Source organism: Muscardinus avellanarius (assembly GCF_963383645.1).
Source record: "Muscardinus avellanarius genome assembly, chromosome: 1".
Lineage (NCBI taxonomy): Eukaryota > Metazoa > Chordata > Mammalia > Rodentia > Gliridae > Muscardinus > Muscardinus avellanarius.
In genome coordinates, this window is record NC_137786.1 from 62451274 (window position 1) to 62474361 (window position 23088).

A 23088-nucleotide genomic window follows, 5' to 3' on the forward strand; every position below is an offset into this window, starting at 1 on the left:
AAAAATGTTGCACAATTGACAATGCCATCAGGACATCTGAGTGAAAACATAAAGTGCTTAATATTTAATTAGGGGTTTATCCTAAACCAATTTGTAATCAAATCGGTTCCTTCCTGGTAGCAATTCAGTAATGATGGGTAGGTAATACTGACTTGAGAAGGAAGAATTTAAGTTGAAGGAATGTTTGTCAGTTTGTCCTTTAAACCCGTTTGTAGAGTTGTCTTTTTATTTTCAATTTAGGAAAAGAAGTTATGTGATAGAAACTGTCATGAATAGCCTCTATGAGGCTTTTAGTTATAATCAAGGAAGGTTTTTGAACCCTTTCATAAAGGTTCAAAATCTAACACTTTAAATCCAAGTCCCTTCCTTAAATAAGGAAGAATTTTGTTGTTCACTTCCCAGGTATTAACTGAGCAGTATTATATATGAGTGTAGTATAGTATACTGGAGGGTAAAATGAATAAGATTCAGGATGGGAAGTTGAAAAGCAGGAATAAACATAAGCAGGTGCATAGCACTTTTATATACTTTAGTGACTGCTACTCTTAAAATTGTGACCCACAGTAAAAATGCATGTTATGTTGGAAGCCAGAATACACACTTAAATATACCATTTTGTGACACGTGAAGTTTCAAGAAATAATACCTGCGTATACTGTGTCTTACCTAACAGCTGTTTTTTTATTATGTTTTTGTTTTCTATTTTGTTTTATTAAAAATGCTTGTACTTGCCAACAACATTGACTTCATGATCTCATTAATCCACTGCAGAGTTGTGACCTGCAGTTTGAAAACCAGTTAATCTGGCTGGTGGCCTGGTATGGCTGAAATGTAGAGAATATGTAGTGATACAGTGAGAGATAATACTTGGTCATTGGTTTCCTTTTTCAAAGCTATTTTTTTTTCTTTCTCCTAACCCTTTGGATAGATCAGTGTTTTCTTTTACTTTTGTCTTCAAGAGATAAACCACTTCCTAAGTAAATGCAAGATTCATTTTCATTCTTCCTAGAATGATAATTCCATGAATCATCGTTTTAAATATGAATTGATTTTTGTGGGTGAATAACCACTTTATCATGGGTATTAGTTTTAGTGTAAGAAGGCTTATAAGTTCCTTTTTATATACAATGTGTATAGAACGTTTTATCTCAGAATCAGAACATCAATATTATTTAGTCAACAAATATGCTATTTAGTCATAATAATCATTAGCTCAGAATCTTCTGTGTATTGAGAATCCTTAGAAATGCTACTCTAGACATACTTCAGCCAGCCATCCTTTTCTGTTACAGTTCTTGTTTAGATTTACTGTAAAAATTTCATATCTAATGCTTTACCATTAGTCTAGCCCTGTTGTTGATGATTCTGCTGGAAGAAAACCTGCCACCACAGCAAAATTCTTACCCCTTTTTTATTAATGTGGAAACATCTGTCAGAAAAGACTTTGGTGACAACAGCATTAGGGAGGTTTATTAAATACCATTTTGCTAGTGACATTATGCCACGTGTTTAAGAGAGTTGTAAGTTACTGTGATTTACAGGAGGACACTCAACAAATAAGAGTTTTTGGTATTTACCTCTTGTGTAACCAGGATGGTGAAGAGGGTGTTTTATATGCAAATAATTAGAAAATGTGAATCGTCGTTTCTCACTTTTGTTATCAGCTCTTATTGCTCTGCTTGGCTCAGATAATCAGGGCTGAAATATTTATTTGGTTTGGTCTAGGTGCTTGAATTATAGTTTTTAAGAAATAGATGCTTGCTTTTAAGTTGGTTGCCAGTGAGCAATAAAGGATTTAAGTAAGGAGGTAATAACAGAACCCTTTAAGTTTAATTTTATAATTATTTTCTAGAATCATAAAGAACACTATCAGATAGTTATATGTACCAGACACTGCATATGAGTCAGAGTTTACAGTGTACTTTTTCTTAAATTTTTTCCCTGAAAGTCCAGTGAGCCATACACTAAGTGTTTGAACTTGATATTCCTTCTAGGTTCCAAGAATTCTGTAGCCACAATGTTGTCGAGGCTTTTCCGAATGCATGGCCTCTTTGTGGCCTCCCATCCCTGGGAAGTCATAGTGGGAACAGTGACACTGACCATCTGTATGATGTCCATGAACATGTTTACTGGCAATGACAAGATCTGTGGTTGGAATTATGAGTGTCCAAAATTTGAAGAGGTTAGTTAAATTAATTTGCTATTGACTAAATTACGTTTTCAATTTCTAAAGAATATCAAAGAATATGTAAATAAAAGAAATTATGAGTAAAATCTTTATTTTAATATTCATGAACATCTCAAATTTCTGGAAATGCACACAAAATGCATTTCCCTTCCTTTTTATACACAAATGAGTATAATTGACTTTGAGAAATATATCTTTTATAAGCAATTTAAATTGGAAAATGATTATCATAAATTGATTTAACACTGGCTTATTTAAAATTGGATTTAATTTTTGACTTATGTTTGATGTTTTTACATGTAAATTAATGGTACATTTAAAATTAAAAGTTCTTAATTTTGATTGTTTATTTTAAAGGTCAAAACTAATGAAGTTTTGTTTTTTCTCTCTCAATAGGATGTTTTGAGCAGTGACATAATAATTCTAACAATAACACGATGCATAGCAATCCTGTATATTTACTTCCAGTTCCAGAATTTACGCCAACTTGGATCAAAATATATTTTGGGTAATTCTTTTATATATTTAACTCCTTTGTGCCATAGGATGTTTTTATTTGCTGTGAAAATAACCCTATTAGTTTAAATCTTATATTTGGAAAATATGTGCATTGTAGAAAGTATGCTCCTTGCATTCAGTAGTTTCTTTTCTTACTACTAGGAATTAGACATTCTAAAATTTGAGACCTTAATAATCTGAAGACAATTTTATCATCTCAGAATATTAGATGGGAGAGCCGGGCGTGGTGGCGCACACTTGTAATCTCAGCTCTTTGAAGCCAGCCTCAGCTACTTAGGCTCTCAGCAACTTAGTGAGACCCTGTTTCCAAATAAAATATAAAATATGTCTGAGAGTATAGCCCAGGGGTAGAAAGCCCCTGGATTCCATCCCTAGTACCACACACACACACACACACACACACACACACACACAAAAAAAAAAAAAAAAAAAAAAGAAGAATATTATATGGTAATAAATGTTATATATGTTATAAAGGGTAAAGATTATTCATTGTTAAATTTTGTCATTTTAGGTATTGCTGGCCTCTTCACAATTTTCTCAAGTTTTGTATTCAGTACAGTTGTCATTCACTTCTTAGATAAAGAATTGACAGGTCTGAAGTAAGTATGTAAGGTCTAAATATACTTTTTTCAGAATATATTGTTTAAAACTTCTATTTCTGATGCTTTAAAAGTAATATATAAATTTTCAAAAGTTTATAAAACATGGGGGAATCGTTCATGTAATCTATTAGCTAATTTTAATAACTGTATTTTGGTACATGATTTTCCCTATTTATTTTATAATTAAAGAAATTTTCTGAGATCCTATCATAAATAATGTTCTATAATTTCTTTATGCCCAATAGTTTTGTGTGTGTGTGTGGTACTGGGGATAGAACCCAGGATCATTTGACCTCCGATCTCCACTCCCAGCCCCGATTTTTTATTCTTTATTTGAAACAGCGTCTCACTAAGTTACAGAGAGCCTCACAAGTTGATGAGGCTGGCCACAAACCTGCGATCATCCTGTCTCAGCCGCCCAAGTACTAGCATTACAAGCATGTGCCACCTGGCTTTCCTAATAGTTTATTAATATTGTTCCACGTCTTTAAGTTGTTAGTGATGGTTATATAGAATTCTCCCATATGAACATTTTGTGGTTCACTAATCCCCTAGTGATAGATTGTTGGGTTATTTGTTTATTTATTTTATTTTTTTATTTTTTTATTTATTTTTTATTTTTGGTGGTACTGGGGTTTCTGGAAGCCCTTCTACCTCCGGGCTACACTCCCAGACCTATTTTTAAATTTTTATTTGGAAACGGTCTCCTAAGCCAGCAGCTGGCTTTGAACCTGAGCAATCCTCCTGTCTGTGCCTCCCAAGTGCGGGTATTACAAGCATGAGCCACCAGACCCGGCATTTTGTTGGGTTATTTAATTTTCTCCATTAATAACACTGAATATCCTTGTAGCCAAATTTTTGTGTATAATTATTTTTATTTCTAATTATTTCCTTAGGGTAGGGAAAGTGGCTTTCCTCTCTCTGTCTCTCTCTTTCTGTCTCTCTCTGTCTTTCTCTCTCTCTTTTTTTCCTTTTGTGGTGTTGGGGATTGAATCCAGGGGCATTCTACCTCTGAGTTATATCTCCAGCCATATTTTATTTTTTATTATTTTGAAACAGGGTCTCTCTAGGTTGATGAGAGTCTCACTGCTTGCTTAGGCTATTCTCAAACCTGTGATCCTCCTGTCTCAGCCTCCCAAGTACTGGGATTACAATTATATACCACCATGCCTGGCTTATATTTACATTTAACATTAAAAATATTTTTAACAAGCCGGGCGTGGTGGCGCACGCTTGTAATCCCCGCGCTTGGGAGGCAGAGACAGGAGGAATGCGCAGGTTCGAAGCCAGCCGCGCGCTGGCTTAGGAGATTTTTTTTTTTTTTTTTTTTTTTTTAACAAGCTAGACGTGATGGCAAATGTCTGTAATCCCAGTACCTGGGGGGACTGAGAAAGAAAGATTTCAGGTTCAAGGTCAGCACACAGTACTTTTGCAAGATCCTATTTCAAAATTTAAAAGAGAAAATAAATTAGGGGTGAGGGTGTAGTTCAAAGATAGAACACCCCTGGGTTCAATCTCTAGTACCTCCACAAATTAACAATTATTTTGAGCAACTGTTATGTTTGTTGTTGGAGATATCAAAGAATAGGATAGATACATCTTGGTCTGGGTACGTATACTATAAGATCATACCAAGTATGGATGGGGTGGGGGAGGAAGAGTTTTTGCTTTAAAAAAGACTTTGTAGATCATATTTTTCCTCTGCTACTGTATTGATCATATTGGTTTTTTTTTTTCAGTGAAGCTTTGCCCTTTTTCCTGCTTTTAATTGACCTTTCCAGAGCAAGCGCATTAGCAAAATTTGCCCTAAGTTCTAATTCACAGGTAAGTATTATTTATTAGACAAAAATGGGAATAGTATTCCTTTTTTTAGTTTATATTAGTAGAAAGGATTAATAGAATTTCTTTGTAAATCAGGATTTAGGGATTGCCCAAAATTTTAATTCTTAAGTTCTAATTAATACTATTCTGTGTAACTACCCCAGGAATAGTCCTATTTATCAAATGTCTCAAATATAATTCCATAGCCATTGGCATTTTGAATCTTCCCCATTTTCCTTTTTGAAAGTTTTCACAGTCCAGGTGTGATGGTCCATTCCTGTGATGGCCAGACTTGGGAGTCTGGAACAGGAGGATCACAGGTTCAAGAATAGCCTCAGAAATCTAGTGAGGCCCTCAGCAACTTAGTTATCGTGTTTCAAAACAAAAAATAAAAAAGGAGACTGGGGTGTGGCTTGGAAGTAGAACACTCCTGAGTTCAATCGTCAATACTACAAAAAAAAGTTTTCAGAAATTATGATGAAATGACTTGGATTAATAAGAACATCTACCTAGTGAGACATACAAAGAGTAAGATAGGATCCAAGGGTATTATTCCATTTTATACCCCTCAAAATAACTCATAGTTTTGCTGTGATTATATATTTGATTTTTTTTTTTTTTTTTTTTTTGCGGTACCCAGTATTGAACCCAGGAGCATTCTGCCTCCGAGCTATACTCCCCAGCCCTATTTTTTATTCTTTATTTTGAAAGAGGGTCACAATAAGTTGTGGAAGGCCTCTTGAGGTTGGCCAAGAACCTGAGATCCTCTTGTCTCAACCTCCCAAGTACTTGGATTACAAGTGTTTGCCGCCATGCCCAGCATATTTGATGTTTATCACTTGAGCATGTTAACAAGGAAATGATTTAGGTTTTATAATACTAACATGGCTTTTTTTAAAAAATCGCAACTAAGATCTATTAATAGTAGCTCTTGTAAGATTTAATTATGTGGAATTTAAGTGATAGGGTTAATACACTACCTCAAAGGAATATTCCTTAGGAATATGTCATTCACAGGGAAAGGAAGCAGGGTACTTTGTGTGTCCTTTTTTGTTTATATTATTACTGTACTTTGTATCTTGAACATATGCTTAATCTTACATTGTATATTTTCTTTTTTGTTTTTTTTTTTTGAATGGTAAAATAGATCTTAGTATTTAAATCCTAGGATGCTCACTAATACTTTTTAAAGTTATTTTGCACCTTACCATTATTGATGTTTGGTCTGTATTTTAGGATGAAGTAAGGGAAAACATTGCTCGTGGAATGGCAATTTTAGGCCCCACATTCACCCTTGATGCTCTTGTTGAATGTCTTGTTATTGGAGTGGGCACCATGTCAGGTTTGTAAGCAATTTTGAATACATTTTAAAATAAGCATGAGACTAAAGAGGAAAAAATAACGTTTCTTCTAATTTCGGATAAATTATTCTTTATTTAGGTATTCTTTCATTCAATAAAGATTTTACTTTGCAAGAATATATCTTTGAAAATTAATTTTAAGAATTTATAAGTCAGGTGTGGTGGCACATGTTTGTACTCCCAGTACTTGGGAGGCTGAGACAGGAGAATCTCAGGTTTGCAGCCAGCCTCAGCTACTTAGTGAGTCCCTCTGCAACTTAGTGAGACTCTTTTTCAAAAAATAAGAAATAAATAATAGCACTGGGGGTGTAACTTGGAGATAGAATGCTCTAGGTTCAATACTACAAAAAAAAAAAAAAGCATTTACAGCCGGGCGTAGTGGCACACGCTTCTAATCTCCGTGCTTGGGAGGCTGAGACAGGAGGATAGCACAGGTTCGAAGCCAGCCTCAGTTACTTAGTGAGGCTCTCAGCAACTTAGTGAGACCCTGTTTCCAAATAAAATATAAAAAAAGGTCTGGGAGTATAGCCCGGGGGTAGAGAGAAAGCCTCTGGATTCCACCCCCAGTACCACCAAAAAAAAAAAAAAAAAGCATTTATATACATGATGCTGAGATAGCAGTGATAGGGCATCAGAGTTCTAGGTTCAATCACTAGCACCAAAAAAGAAAAGAAACTTACGAGCCTTAAAATTGACTTTTGGGGAGCACAATTTTAATTTGAAACTGATGCGGAAAGCAGAGGGTTCATGAGTTTTGTAACCATATGGTCAGAAAAATGGACAAAGGTAGTGGTTAGATTTGTAGTTGAAGGAACCAGTGCAGAGACTTAAGTTTTACACAGAAGTTAGGGATTTGGCTTAGGGTAGGAAAGAGAATGACAGGGCTGGGAATGTACTTAGAAGTAGAGCATTCATTTAGCACACATGAGGACCTGGATTGATCCCCAGCACCAAAAGAGGAGGGAGGGCGGAATGAAGGAAGCTTAGCTTCTTGGAACTATATGAACTGGAAGAAAGGAAGGAGGGAGGGAGAGGAGGAGGAAAGAAGGAATGAAGGAAGGAAGGCAGACAGGCGGGCTGGCTTAGCTTCTTGGAAGTACATGAATTGGTGCTACCTCTTTGTGTACTACCAAAGTAGTACAGAGAGACTTATTTGGTGACACTAAGGAAGAATATCTGGAGAACATATGGCAACAACACAAGTTATTATTGTACCTAGAAAAATAGTAGATGGTTATGCTGTAAAAGCATTGGTCAGGTGTGCTTTTGATGATCTTGGGCTCAAAATCATTGTATTCAGCTACTATTTAAAATGTAGGTTGAGCCGGGCGTGGTGGCGCACGCTTGTAATCCCAGCATTCTCTTGTAATCCCAGCATTCAGGAGGCTGAGACTGGAGGATCATGGTTCAAGGACAGCCTCAGCTACTTAGTGAGGGCTCTTTGCAACTCAGTGAGACCCTGTTTCAAAATATAAATAAATATAAATATAAATATAAATAAAAATTATTCCTTTTTCCAATAACAGCTGCTAACTGAAAGAGCTATTAAAAACAGAGAGTAAGCCAAGTGTGGTGGTGCATGCCTATGATCCCAAGTACTTGGGAGGCCGAGACAGAAGGATTGGAGGTTTGAGAATAGCCTCAGCAACGCAGCAGGACTCTGAGCAACCTAGCAAGACCTTGTTTCAAAATAAAAAGTAAAAAGGGCTGGGGTGTAGCTTGGAGATAAGACTATTTCTGGATTCAACCCCTAATACCATAACAAATAAATAAATAGTATGTTTCCTTTTCTAAACTGTAATCAATTATTTGATAGAATAGGACACTGGCATACATTGTAATTTTTAAAAATTTCACATCACTCTCAAACATGAAAATAAAGACACTTCAAAATTCTAATAATAAAAGCATTATGAACCAACCTGCACTTTTTTTTTTTTTTTTGGCGGGTGTGGGGATGGAATCCAGGGGCATTTGACCTTCAAGCTACACCCCCGGCCCTATTTTTTATTCTTTATTTTGAAACAGGGTCTCACTAAGTTGCAGAGAGCCTCACTAAGTAGCTGAGGCTGTCCGCGACTGCAATCCTTCAGTCTCAGTCTCCCGAATGCTGGGATTACAAGTGTGCGCCACCATGCCCAGCTTTGCATTATGTCATTTTATAAACAGATAAAATAACCAGAATTATAAAGGCATCAGTAGGTTTATAGAAATAAGGTTTAGTGGTACACAAGAAGTACTTATTTTGATGCTATATCAGGAGTAGCATAACTGGCGGTATTTTCTAGTTTTTTATATAAAAAGTCCTTGGTACAAAGGTTCGTTGCTTTTTTGGTAATAAGTGAGATCGGATCAATAGCCTAAATGGAAGAGGGGAAGTTCTTCCAGTAAAGTAGCCCATTCTCTACCCATGTGTATTAAACACTGCCACTGTGTGTGGTTGGGGACAGGAGAAAAGACAAGGTCACTGCCTTTGTGGGACATAGTTAACTATTCCTGCTGTCTCTAAGTCTTGGCATCTCTTCTGTGTTCTTAATGCTGTTTCCAATAGATGGCAAAGAGCTTAATGTAGTAATGTTTGTCTACCTGCAGACAGAGACCTTGTGACATATGCGGTGTCAGAAATCCCCGACTTTACTAGTTACACATTTACTTTCTCTCTACCCAGGGGTGCGTCAACTTGAAATTATGTGCTGCTTTGGCTGCATGTCAGTTCTGGCCAACTACTTCGTGTTCATGACATTTTTCCCAGCTTGTGTGTCCTTGGTATTAGAGGTAAGAACAGTTCTGGCATTAGAAGAAGAGTAATATTTCGTATTACATAAGTCCACCTAATCGAAATCAATACCTTCTAACATAATGTTGACTTCTTTTATAGCTTTCTCGGGAAAGCCGTGAAGGTCGTCCTATTTGGCAGCTCAGTCATTTTGCTCGAGTTCTAGAAGAAGAAGAAAATAAACCAAATCCTGTAACTCAGAGGGTTAAAATGATTATGGTAAAGAGATTGTTTTCTTCTCCCTTCAGTATTCTCAGTTCTAATGTCCTTTTGTATAATTTTATGTTTCTTACCTCCTATTCTTTATATAATATTTGGCTTTTTCAATGATATCCTACTCTCTTTTTTTTCTTAATTTCTTTTTCATTTTTCTGAGGTTCAAGGTCTTTGGTCTCTGTCCCCTAAACAGACTTTTCAGGTTCCTCCATCTTTTTTTTTTTTTTTTTGCGAGTCTGGAGATGGAACCCAGGGACATTCGACCTCCGAGCTACACCCCTGCCCTATTTTTATTCTTTATTTTGAAACCAGGTCTCACTGAGTTGCAGAGGGCCTCACTTAAGTAGCTGAGGCTGTCCAAGAATCGCAATCCTCTGGTCTCAGCCTCCAGCCTCCCGAATGCTGGGATTACAAGCATGCGCCACCATGCCTGGCCCTCCATCTTTTTTTGAAAATCTGTTCCTTGAGATGCTTCAGTACTAATAGACCATGCTTAATTAGTCATATAATAAGTGTGGATCTTTGTTGCCGCAATATGGGGAGGCCGTGGAAAATAGGGTGTGGTGTCCAGATGTAGTAATGAGACATTTGGATTCTATTGATAAGCAGAAGATACATAATTTTTAACATTTTATTTCAGTCTTTAGGCTTGGTTCTTGTTCATGCTCATAGTCGCTGGATAGCTGATCCTTCTCCTCAAAACAGTACAGCGGAACATTCTAAGGTTTCTTTAGGTCTGGATGAAAATGTGTCCAAGAGAATTGAACCAAGTGTTTCCCTCTGGCAATTTTATCTCTCTAAGTAAGTGCACTGAAGTTTCCTTTGTTGTGTATTAAGCATAGTACTTTATGCTGTTATAAGTTTAAGTTGTACCTTTTGTATTTAACAGTGACATTTTAATTTTCTTCATTTTATTTAGGATGATCAGCATGGATATTGAACAAGTTATTACCCTAAGTTTAGCTCTTCTTCTGGCTGTCAAGTACATTTTCTTTGAACAAGCAGAGACAGAATCTACACTCTCATTAAAAAATCCCATTACATCGCCTATAGTGGCCCAAAAGAAAGTCCCAGACAATTGTTGTAGACGTGAACCTGCACTGGTCAGAAATAATCAGAAGTTTCAGTCAGTAGAGGAAGAGACAGCAGAGATAAACCAGGAAAGAAAAGGTAATTTCTTACTCTCTTTGCTTTCAATTTTTCTTTCTTTTTCTGGTTTTTTTTTTAATTTTTATTTTATTTTTATTTTTTTGTGGTACTGGGGATGAAACCCAGGGACATTCTACCCCCAAGCTATACCCCTAGCCCTATTTATTTTTATTTTTATTTTTATTTTTTGTGGTACTGGGGATGGAACCCAGGGGCATTCTACCTCCGAACTACACCCTCAGCCCTAATTTTTGTTCTTTATTTTGAAACTGTCTCACTGAGTTGCAAAGAGCCTCACTAAGTAGCTGAGGCCGGCCTCAAACCTGGATCCTCCTGTCTCAGCCCCCCAAATGCTGGTATTACAAGTGTGTGCCACCATGCCTGGCTTGCTTTCAATTTTTCCATTGCTGATTTATCAAAAAGTTGAGTTCATTTAAAAATTATGTTCAGTGTTTTGAGGTTTCTTTTGATCTCTTGAACAGGTGAAGTGATAAAACCTTTAGTGGCTGAAATTGACACCTCCAACAGAGCTACATTTGTGGTTGGTGGCTCCTTCTCTGATACTTCATCTGTACTGGTGACACAAGAACCTGAAATTGAACTTCCTAGCGAGCCTCGGCCTAATGAAGAATGTCTACAGATACTTGGGAATGCAGAGGTGAGGACAATTACTTAGCCTCAAGCTTGAAATTTCTCTGTAAAAGGAACTTTTTTATTAAAGGAAGAAAAACGATTATCTGCTTAGTACTACCAAACTCAGGGTACCATGTTACATGGTTTACAGATACTGTCTATATTCCTCACAACCTTGTGATATAAGTGAAATTATCTATTTTTCAAATGAGAAACCCCAGAGGGTTAAGAGGTTGAAGTAATTTCCCAACATAATGCGTGAAGGAAATGGTAAAGTTAGGAGCAGGATCTAAGGCTTTCTGATTCCTGAGTGAAAACTCTTTCTAGTGTATTAAATATTTATCAGCGATATGAGCAACGACCATATTCTCATGTGTGTTGAGGCCTGAGATGAACTGCAAAGACAGAAGACAGTTGTTTTGATTTAGTTTTGTAAGTCTGCATTCAGGAGGAAGCTGGCTTTCCTTCCTGAAACTTGAACAGGATGTTCTGCGTACATAATCATATGAGTCCATTTGTACTTAAACACAAAGATTCTTCTATCCACATCCCTTCATCTGGCTAATTCTCCCCCCCCCATATATTTATTGATAAAATGCACTCCCCCCTACTTTCATTAAGGTATAATTGACATAATTGTATATACTTGGAATATACAACTTGATGGTTTCATAGAAACTTTGCATAATCACCACAGTCAGGCTAATTAGTGTTTATCACCTGCATGGCTACTCCCCCTTTCCTCTTCTCTTCCCTCCTTTCTTATGAGAACACTTAAGGTCTCCCTTCTTAGCAGATTCCATACAATATTGTAGTCACATTGGTGTATGTTAGGTCTCCAGAGCTTATATTTATCTGTGTAACTAAGTCACTGTACCAACAGCTCATTTCTTTCCCCCAGCCACTGGAATCCACCATTAGATTCCACACATAAGTGAGATCATGCAGTATTTGTTGCTCTGAAGTTATGCACATATGTATAAGAGTGGGGGTGTGTTTATTACATGTTTATGAATACCTCCTTTCGTCTGTATACAGGGTTAGCAAAACAGTGAACATCAGAATCTTAATTACAGTTTTTTTAATGTAACCTCACTTGCATATTTTAGTCTATTTTTTAACTTTTATATTTTATAAATAATTTTTCTTAATGTTTATGTTAATAATACATAACATTATATTATTTAATATTCTTTAGAAAAAACAGGCTAATGTTAATGTCTTCAAAGATCTTTGAAAAAACCCACAGGTAGTATTCACAGAATTGATTATTGAACCATTGAGGTGCCAGTGTTTTGGAGGGTGAATGTGTGTTATCATCACAGGCAGAATCAAGAGACAACTAATAAACCAGAAGTATTGGCAACTTATAATCAAAGACCCAAGGCTAATCTCTATTATTGAAACAGCTTCTACAAATTGAGGAGACTAATTCTAATTTTTATAAATCTACCTTATTTTAAGAGAAATGCAAATTAAAACTATACTTGAGATATTTTATTCATTAGATTGACAGTAATCCAAAAATTTATTCACATACTCTGATGGGTAGAAAGTTACTCTCTTACATTGCTGGTGAGGAAGGCAATTTGGAATATTTTTTTAAAATTAATATATTTATTAATATTCTCTGACCCAACCTTTAGGTGAGGTTATAGGTATATCTATACATATGTATATTCATGCATAAAAAGATCTCTGGGAAAATATACAATGAAGTACAACAGTGATTACCTGTTTACATATTTGAGTATGAATAGCAAAGAACTAGGTAGGTAGAGTTAAAGACTGTTATATATCTTTTTATGTTTTTTTAAGATTTTTAACAATGTGACTATATTACCTACTCAAAATTTTAAAAGTTTATAAAAACTTACAAAAATTTGAATAATAGGTATAACATCTAACACACACTTGAACCTTGCTAAGTCACATTTATTTTATGTGTGTGTGTGTGTGTGTGTGTGTGTGTGTGTATGTGTGTGTGTGTTGCAAGTCATACTACCAAAAGTGATGTATAGACTTAGTACACTCCCCATCAAAACACCAATGTTATTAAAAAAAAAAAGACACACAGACCAATGTCATTGAATAGAGAACCCAGAAATACACCTACACATAGAATTCCATCTGATTTTGACAAAGGTACCAAAAACATACATGGGAAAAAAGCCTCTTTATCACGTGCTGGGAAAATTGAATACCCTTATGTAGAAGACTGCAACTAGAGCTCTAACTCTTACCCTGTACAGAAACCAGATAAACAGTGGATCAAAGACCTTAATTTAAAACCTGAAGTTGGGGTGTGGTAGTACACGCCTATAATCTGGTACTTGGGAGGCTGAGACAGGATTGCAGATTGGAAGATAGCCTCAGCAATTTAGCAATCCTTGCAGTAACCTAGTGAGATCCTGTTTCAAAATAAAAATAAAAAATAGGTCTCGAGAGGTGTAGCTTAGAGTTAAAATGTCCCTGGGTTTAATCTTTCAATACTACAAAAAGAAAAAGGAAGAAAGTAATGCCATTTGTAGGGAAGACAATCTGAAAGTAGAAGAGAAACTATCAGGGAAGAAAAGGGCAAAAGAAGGGTAGTAGGGAAGCCACACGTGGCGCCACAGCCTGTAATCCCAGTCCTTGGGAGGCTGAGACAGAATTGCAGTGTCGCAGCCAGCCTCAGCAACTTAGTGAAGCCCTAAGTGAGATGCTATTTTCAAAAAGAAAAAAAAAAAAAAAATACAGGGCTGGGGCTGGGGCTCAGAGGTAGGATTCCTGTGGATTCAGTCCTCATTACCCACCCCCAAAAGGCAGTAGTAGGGAAGATAGATATGATTAAGGTTATATGCATGTATGAAAATGTCATAGCAAAACCATTAATTTGTACAGTTAGTAGGAGCTAATATTTATAATTTTAAAACAACAATGACAGGGCACTTTATTTTCATTTGGCATTGTTTATATTAAATAAATTGTTTATTTATAGGAATATATTTTTAATTTTTAATTTTTATTTTTTAAAAGTAGAACATATTGAAAATGGTGTACATTTACATTGTGCTTCATGCCCTTCCCCCTTCATTTCCTTTCCCCCCTCCCAATAGAGAGTGTCCAGGTCAACCATGTTGTATTTATGCTCTTACACATATTCATATGTAGCTCCTCCATTGAACAACCTCAGCTTTTTTCCTCTCCTATCCTTCCTTTCTAGCTTTGCTGAGATTTCCCCTCCATCATCTGGAGTCCCTCTGGTATTACCACTGCTCCCTAGCTTGGACATATTAGAGAAAACATATGCCCCTTCTCTTTCTGTGCTTGACTAACCTCACTTAACATAATGTTTTCCAGTTCCTTCCATCTTCTTGCAAATGCTATTTTATTCTTCTTTATAGCTGAATAGAATTCCATTGTGTGATTTCCCATAATTTTGCAATCCATTCATCTGTTGATAGAGATCTAGGTTGGTTCCATATTTTGGCTATTACAAACTGTGCTGCTATGAACATGGGTATGTATGTATATGTTACTGTAGTTCTCTGATTTCAACCCCTTTGGAAAGATACCCAGGAGTGGTATAGCCGGATCAAATGGTGGATCTATTCCCAGTTTTCTAAGGAATCTCCATACTGATCTCCATAGTGGCTGAACTACTCTGCACTCCAGAACTACAGTGATATAGTAGAAAAGATATCAGTTTAGCATTATGAATAATATGAAGTAGAATCCTTTGTCTTCTGTCACTTCCCTTTCTAACCTTCCTCCCATTTTCTTTCCATTGCTTTAGAAAGGTGCAAAATTCCTTAGTGATGCTGAGATCATCCAGTTGGTCAATGCTAAGCATATCCCAGCTTACAAATTGGAAACTCTGATGGAAACCCATGAACGAGGTGTATCTATTCGCCGACAGTTACTTTCCAAGAAGCTTTCAGAGCCTTCTTCTCTACAGTACCTGCCTTATAGAGATTATAATTACTCTTTGGTATGTAGCTTTTTAGTTCCTTCCTTCCTTCCTTCCTTCCTTCCTTCCTTTCTTTCTTTCTTCTTTTTTTCAGTGTACTGGGGATTGAACCCAGGAGCATCCTACCTCCGAGCTATACCTCAGCCCTATTTTTATTTAAACAAGGTCTCACCAAGTGGCAGAGGGCCTCACTAAGTCGCTAAGGCTGGCCACAAACCTGCCATCCTCCTGTCTCCTAAGTACTGGGATTATAAGCCTGTGCCAATATGTTAGGATGACTTTTTTTTTTAATATACATAGTTTTATAAAACATTTTTATTTAAAATTATTTTACTATAATTATGGGTGGTAATTATAGTAATTACACCTGTAATTCCAGTACCTGGGAGGCCAAGACAGGATCGCAGGTGTGAGGCTCTGCAAGTCCTCCTGGGTTCAATTCCCAGTACCACACTCCAAAAAAAAAAAGGAAGAAGACGACGAATGAGACAGGAGGATCACAGTTTTGTATCAATTAGCAAGACCTTGATTTTAAAATAAAAATTTAAAAAGGGCTAGGAGTGTAGCTCGGAGGTCGAATGCCTGAGTTCAGTCCTTAGTACCAAAAAATAAATGAGTAGATATTTTTTAAAAAATGTATAGCCGAGCATGGTGGCGCACACTTGTAATCCCAGCATTCGGAAGGCTGAGACCAGAGGATCGTGGTTCGCAGACAGCCTCAGCTACTTAGTGAGGCCCTTTGCAACTCAGTGAGACCTGGTTTCAAATTAAAAAATAAAAAATAGGGCAGGAGGTGTAGCAAAGTTATTATGGCTAAGGGCTAAGTTACTCTGTGTTTATGATACAGATTTTCACTAAGTGCCTGACTTTCCCTTTTAGGTGATGGGAGCCTGTTGTGAGAATGTTATTGGATATATGCCCATCCCTGTTGGAGTGGCTGGACCTCTGTGCTTAGATGGAAAAGAATTTCAGGTTCCAATGGCAACAACAGAAGGTTGTCTTGTGGCCAGCACTAATAGAGGCTGCAGAGCAATTAGTGTAAGTTGGAATTTACTTATTTGCCTGTTTTAAAATATACCCTTGGCAAGGCAACCAGAACAGATTTGGGGACAGTCAAGGACACTGTGTGGGAGAAACAGAAGTACCTTCTGGACTAAAATCTCTTTCTGTAATATACTGTTTAGCTTGGCGGAGGTGCCAGTAGCCGAGTTCTTGCAGACGGGATGACTCGTGGCCCAGTGGTACGTTTTCCCCGAGCTTGTGACTCTGCAGAAGTGAAGGCCTGGCTTGAAACACCTGAAGGGTTTGCATTAATAAAGGAGGCCTTTGATAGCACCAGCAGGTATATGGAGTTTATATATACATTTGCGTTTATTTCAGAGCCAGTGCCATTTTCTGTGTTTGCTAAATATAACTTAATATGTTGCCTGCTTAAGCCGGGCGTGGTGGTGCATGCTTGTAATCCCAGTGCTTGGGAGGCTGAGACAGGAGGATCACACAGATTCGAAGCCAGCCTCAGCTACTTAGTGAGGCTTTCAGCAACTTAGTGAGACCCTGTTTCCAAATAAAACATATTAAAAAAAAAAAAAAAGGTCTGGGAGTATATCCCAGAGGAGTATATCCCAGAGGTAGAAAGCTTCTGGGTTCCACCCCCAGTACCACAAAAAAAAAAAAAAAAAAAAAAAAAAAAAATGTCGCCTGCTTGAGATAACATAATTAAAACAATTCAGTAGAATCAAATTTTGAATCTATTCATTTAGAAAGACTAATATTTAGCTGGGCATGGTGGCACACACCTGTAATCCCAGTACTTGGGAGGCTGATACAGGAGGATTGCAGGTTCAGGGTCAGCCTCAGCAATTTAGTTAGGCACTGCAACTTCGTGAGATGGACCCTGTTTCAAAATAAAATAATAAAATAGGGCTGGGGGTGTAGCTCAGAGGTTCAATCCCCAGTATCACACACAAAAAAAAGACTAATATTTATATTTTGTTTGGGGGATATTAATTCAAATGAATACCTCATAAAGATAAATTAGATTTTTTATGTAAGTATGAGCTAATAAACTAAGTCTATTATTTTGCACTGAGGAAGAACTCTTTGATAAAAAGATTTTCCAAGCAGGCTAGAATATTAGTATAGTAGGTTTACTTTGAATATAGAAAATTAAATTTACAAAGAAGCATAATCATTACAGCTCCAGTATATTTGAAGCTGGTGTATGTGCTTTTATGTGGACTTCTTTTGTGTTTTTATGTAGTGCTGGGGATTGAACCCAGGAGCATTCTACTTTTGAGCTACCACCCCAGCCCTATTGTATTTTTTAATTTTGAAATGGGGCCTTGCTAAGTTGTAGAGGGCCTTGCTAAGTTGTCAAGGCCTGTGATTCTCCTGTCTTTGTCTCCCAAGTACTGGATTACAGGTGTGTGCCACCATGTTTGGCTTTTTATTTGGACTTTTTAAGTTCATCTTTTAAGAAACAATTGTCTATTCTACCCTCTCTTCATCGCCTAAGAATATAATAGTTTCCCTTATGAGTTTAAATAACAAAATCAGCCAGGCATCATGGCACACCCTTGTAATCCCAGTACTTTCAAGGCTGAGACAGGAGGATTGCAGGTCTGAGGTCAGCCTCAGCATCTTATCAAGGTCCTCTGCAACTTAGTGAGAACCTTAAATAAAAAAGAAAATAGGGCTGGGAGTATAGCCCAGAGGTAAAATGCCCCTGGGTTCAAACATCCTCAGTATCATACACACACACATAAACACACACAAATAAATAAAACGAGATAAGTAATCTCCATGAGCTTTTTTTAAAGCATGAAATGAAGTAACTGAATTAGATTTCAAGATAACTTCCATCTTAAAAAAATAAATAAAATCTTTGCTTTTGTTTACAGATTTGCACGTCTGCAGAGACTTCACATTAGTATGGCTGGACGCAATCTTTATATCCGTTTCCAGTCCAAGACAGGGGATGCCATGGGGATGAACATGATTTCAAAGGTGAGCATGGATACATACACGTAGAACTTATACAAATGTTTACTTCAGGAAAGAGGAACTTGGTGGCAGGTAGACAAGGGTGAGGAGCAAACTTGATGTTTTTGTCCATCTGTTTTTTTTTTTATAATGTACCATGTACACCATGTATATATGTTATATTATTATTATTTTTTTTTGGTGGTACTGGAAACAGGGTATCTTAAGCCAGCGAGGCTGGCTCTGAACCAGCGCAATCCTCCTGTCTCTGCCTCCCAAGCGCGGGGATTACAAGTGTGCGCCACCACGCCTGGCTATATGTTATATTCTTAAAGATTTACTTGATTTAAAATATTCATCAAAAGCTAAATATTGGTTGTAGCTCATGTTATATATACTAGGAATGTGTTCATTGGTGGTGTTTATATGTGATAATACTTAATTTAATCCTGGCATTGTATATGTCTACTCATAAGGGCTATAAAAAAATCTTAGGATTAACACTTCAAAATTTTGTCCAAAAATAATCCCAAAAATGTGGGGCTAAGGATATAATTCAGTGATAGAGCAAGGGCATATGTTTCCTATGCATGAGGACCTGGGTTCAGTCTGCAGCACATAGGAAAACTTTGTCCAATTAACCTTAAAGTCGACCTCTTTTGGAAACTTCAAGACTTATCCTTTTTTTTTTTTGGTGGTACTGTGGTTCCTGGAAACTCTTCTACCTCTGGGCTACACTCCCAGACACCTATTTTGTATATTTTTTTTTATTTTGGAAACAAGGTTTCTTAAGCTAGCATGGCTGACTTGGAACCTGCGCACTCCCTGTTTCTGCCTCCCAAGCACAGGTATTACAAGCATGCGCCACCACGCCCAGCTTAAGACTTATCTTTAAGAAGTGAAATATACAGCTAGGCATGGTGGTGCTGCCTGTAATCCCAATTAGTTGCTGGGATGGTAGTAATAGAACAGCTGTTACTTTTGTGCTCTGATTCTTTGAAGTACAATTATTGTATTTAGAAGTATTTCGTTGTTGGGGGGAGAGGGAGTGAGGAGAGGGAGTGAGGGGGAGAGAGTACTAAGCACAGTCTGAATGCATTCCATTTTCAATATGTTCCTCATACAAACACAAATTTAAAAAATAAAACAGAAGAAGTATTTTGTAGATATAAATAAACTCCTTCTGATGAATACTTAGTGCTTTTTTTTTTCTTTTTGCTTGTTAACAGGGTACAGAGAAAGCACTTTCAAAACTTCATGAATATTTCCCTGAAATGCAGATCCTAGCAGTTAGTGGTAACTATTGTACAGACAAGAAACCTGCTGCCATAAATTGGATTGAAGGAAGAGGAAAGACTGTTGTTTGTGAAGCTGTCATTCCAGCCAAGGTTGTCAGAGAAGTGAGTACTTGGATTAATTTTTTTTTTTTTTTTTTTTTTTTGCAGTACTGGGGATGGAACCCAGGAGTATTCTACCTCTGAGCTATATCCCCAGCCATATTTTTTATTCTTTATTTTGAAACAGGGTCTCACTGAGTTGCAAAGGGCCTCACTAAGTAGTTGAGACTGTCTGTGAACCGCGATCTTCCTGTCTCAGCCGAATGCTGGTTGGATGAATATTTTATCTTGGGCGTGGCTTTTTAAAAATAATCTTTAATTGGATTAAAAATTAGAGGAAAGAGTAATAATTTTTTAAATAAAGTTAATTTATGGGGTTATGTTTTCCATTAAAGATAGTTGTTTAAGAAGGATATAGTGGCTCATGTCAGTACTTAGAAGGCTGAGACAGGAAGATCGCAGATTTGAGGTGAGGCCACCATCAGCAATTTAGCAAGATCCTATTTCAAAATAAAAAGACTAGAGATGTATCCCTGGGTTCAATCATAGTTATTATTCCTCTCCCCCCAAAAAACACAGTTTTTTTGTTGTTTTGTTTTGTTTTGTTTGTGGTACTGGGGATTGAAACCAGGGGCATTCTACTTCCAAGATATACCCCCAGACCCATTTTTTATTCTTTATTTTGAAACACTGTCTTACTAAGTTGCTGAGGGCCTAAGTAGCTGAGGCTGGCTGTGAACCTGCAATCCTCCTGTCTCAGCTTCCCAAGTACTAGGATTACACGCGTGTGCCACCATGCCTGGCTGGCAGTTTTGTATTGTTGTTTTTATATGAAACACTGGGGATTGAACTCAGGAGTATTCTACCTCTAAGCCACACCCCAGCGCTATTTTTTTTCCCCTCTATTTTGAAACAGGCTCTCACTAAGTTCCTGAGGGCCTCATTAAGTAGCTGAGGCTGGCTGAGAACCTGCAATCCTCCTGTCTCGGCCTCCCAAGCACTAGGATTACCATATCCATCATGTTTTACAGCCCAATTGTTTTATACCATGCCCATCTGTGCTTTGCTTTCACTGGAACAGACTTTACTGATAATCTTTTTATTGAGGATAGATAGGATTTAAATGTGGCTACATGTGAACTCTTGGTGTCTGGAGTTAGAAAAATGTAGATCTTGGCCAGGTATAGTATGTCTCAGCAACTTAGTGAGACCCTGTTTTCAAATAAAATATAAACTAGGTCTGAATGTATAGCCCAGAGGTAGAAAGCCCTGGGTTCCATCCTCAGTATCACACACAAGAGGAAAAAGAAAAAGTAAAGAAAAGAAAAATGTAGATCTGGGCAACATTCCCCTGAATCTTCTGAGTGAAGATGTAAAATTACACAACTCTTGTCTAGATCTTAAAGACAACAACGGAAGCTATGATTGATGTAAACATTAACAAGAATCTGGTGGGCTCTGCCATGGCCGGGAGCATAGGAGGCTACAATGCCCATGCGGCAAACATTGTCACAGCCATCTACATCGCCTGTGGACAGGTGAGCTCTCCAACCTCCTCTTTTCTTCTGTTAGGTTGTTCTAAGTGAAGGAAGTGTACTGCATATTTTTGTTTATTTTTCCAGGATGCAGCACAGAACGTTGGTAGTTCAAATTGTATCACTTTAATGGAAGCATGTGGTCCCACAAATGAAGATTTGTATATCAGCTGCACCATGCCCTCTATAGAAATTGGAACTGTGGGTGGTGGGACCAACCTCCTACCTCAGCAGGCCTGTTTGCAGGTATGACACATCAGGCATAGAGTTAAGTGACCTTACATCTACCTCTGACTCCCTGGGATTCTCTCTTGCTACCAGATACTAGGTACCATTCTCTTTTTTTCCACTTTAATGTCCTACCAGCCTAACCCAGTATGTCCAAATAAGCATAGCATGCCCAGTCACATGCTTAGTAAATTGAGAGAGTAGATTAAGAGAGCAAATGAATATATACTAACAGCCAGCTTGTAGATATTATTAGCCATGCCATATGAATTGTAAGTCCTGGCTATGAGTTCTTAGAAATTTAGTACTTCCACTGGAGTCTATTTCTGTTTAGATCTCATTGTAGTTGCCCTTATTTTAGTTGATTTAATAAGAAGTTGTTGCTCCTGATTTCTAAGGGTGTATCTTGTGTTGTATGGCTCTGGCTACAGATGCTTGGTGTTCAAGGAGCATGCAAGGACAATCCTGGGGAGAATGCCCGTCAGCTTGCCCGAATTGTGTGTGCTACAGTAATGGCTGGGGAACTGTCACTGATGGCAGCATTGGCAGCAGGACATCTTGTCAAAAGTCACATGATTCACAACAGGTAAGATGAACAGATAGCTTTAACAGGTTTTATCCCTGTATTTCAAAAAATATGCTGTTTAAAATTTTAATATTCAGGTGTAATCGTCTCAAGTAAAAATTATACATGCCTAACATTTTGCATATTATTACTTTGTCTTTTTTTGCCATAGGTCAAAGATAAATTTACAGGATCTTCAAGGAACTTGTACCAAGAAGGCAGCTTGAATAGCCTGACATTTCTGAACTGAAACATGGGCATTGGGTTCTAAAGGACTAACATAAAATCTGTGAATTAAAAATCTCAGTGCATTGTCTTGTGGAGGATGAATAGCTGTGATCGGTGAGAAGACTGCTTGGTGTTTGGCTCTTTGAAAGAGATTTGAGGTCCTTTCCATGCAGATTCCTCAGATTCAAAAAACAGGTTTAGTGCTTTACATGGTGTGTTCTTCAGAAAGATCTCATTGTGGATGCTGTGCTTAACAGCATCACAGATGGGAAGCCACAGCTCACTTCTAAAAGCAAAGACAAGCCGGAAAAAAGGTGTGTCTTTTGATGCAGTGATGAAGTTCATGGTGATCAGTGTGAGACTGTTCTTCCGCCACCTGAAATGTAAAATTTTTTTTTTTAAATTATACTGTAGCTGACAAAATTTCTGATTTTATAGTTAATTTATTTAGTCTGAGTTATAGGACTTTAAGATTTAAGAGCTAAGTTTATTTTTTTGTAAACTAATAATTCATTTGGTGCTGGTCTATTTTGATTTTTGGGGGGTAACCAACATTATTCTTCAGAAGGGGACCTACTTCTTCAAGGGAAGAATAACTCTTATTCTCAAACTACAGAATAATGTGCTAAGCAGTGCTACATAGTTCTCTGTCAAGAAAACAAATCACTGCATTGGTTTCTGTAGGCTATTTGTTCAGAGAGGCCTCTTGTCTAAATATAAATGTTTGTCTAGATTGGCTATAGCATGTCTTTTAGCATTAGGCTTTAAGAAACAGAATTGTATGCTCTTTATTAAAGATGCCAGGTCTCTTAATGCTGCTTAAAGTGACTGTGGCCAGGTACAAGCAAGTTGTGACCTCTCTCAGAACTCAGAGCATGACAACACAGTTTTGAAAGAAAAAATCATTTCTCTAAGCCGACTAGAACTTCAAAGACATGTTGATTTATTTAGCTGAAAAAAATAGGTTTTTTTGTAAACAACCGTGTCAAATCT

The 23088-nt window shown here is 37.2% G+C and overlaps 1 protein-coding gene across 2 annotated transcripts; it reads left to right on the plus strand.

Annotated features, from left to right (window-relative positions):
• Positions 1–465: 465 nt before the first annotated feature.
• HMGCR (3-hydroxy-3-methylglutaryl-CoA reductase) lies at positions 466–22094 on the plus strand (the record flags this gene model as incomplete). Of its 2 annotated transcripts, XM_080692623.1 has the most annotated exons (20): positions 466–563; positions 1995–2182; positions 2585–2696; positions 3222–3309; positions 5052–5136; positions 6370–6475; positions 9163–9269; positions 9373–9489; positions 10127–10287; positions 10406–10656; positions 11118–11293; positions 15047–15241; positions 16100–16258; positions 16405–16562; positions 18121–18226; positions 19432–19602; positions 20937–21077; positions 21162–21320; positions 21734–21888; positions 22040–22094. In XM_080692623.1, the coding sequence occupies 19 exons, from the start codon at positions 2018–2020 to the stop codon at positions 22092–22094; spliced, it is 2667 nt and encodes an 888-aa protein (XP_080548749.1). The 2 variants fall into 2 exon arrangements, with proteins under 2 accessions (XP_080548749.1, XP_080548748.1); XM_080692622.1 differs by lacking the exons at positions 466–563; positions 16100–16258 and having other exon boundaries at positions 2018–2182.
• Between the last annotated feature and the right edge of the window lie 994 nt (positions 22095–23088).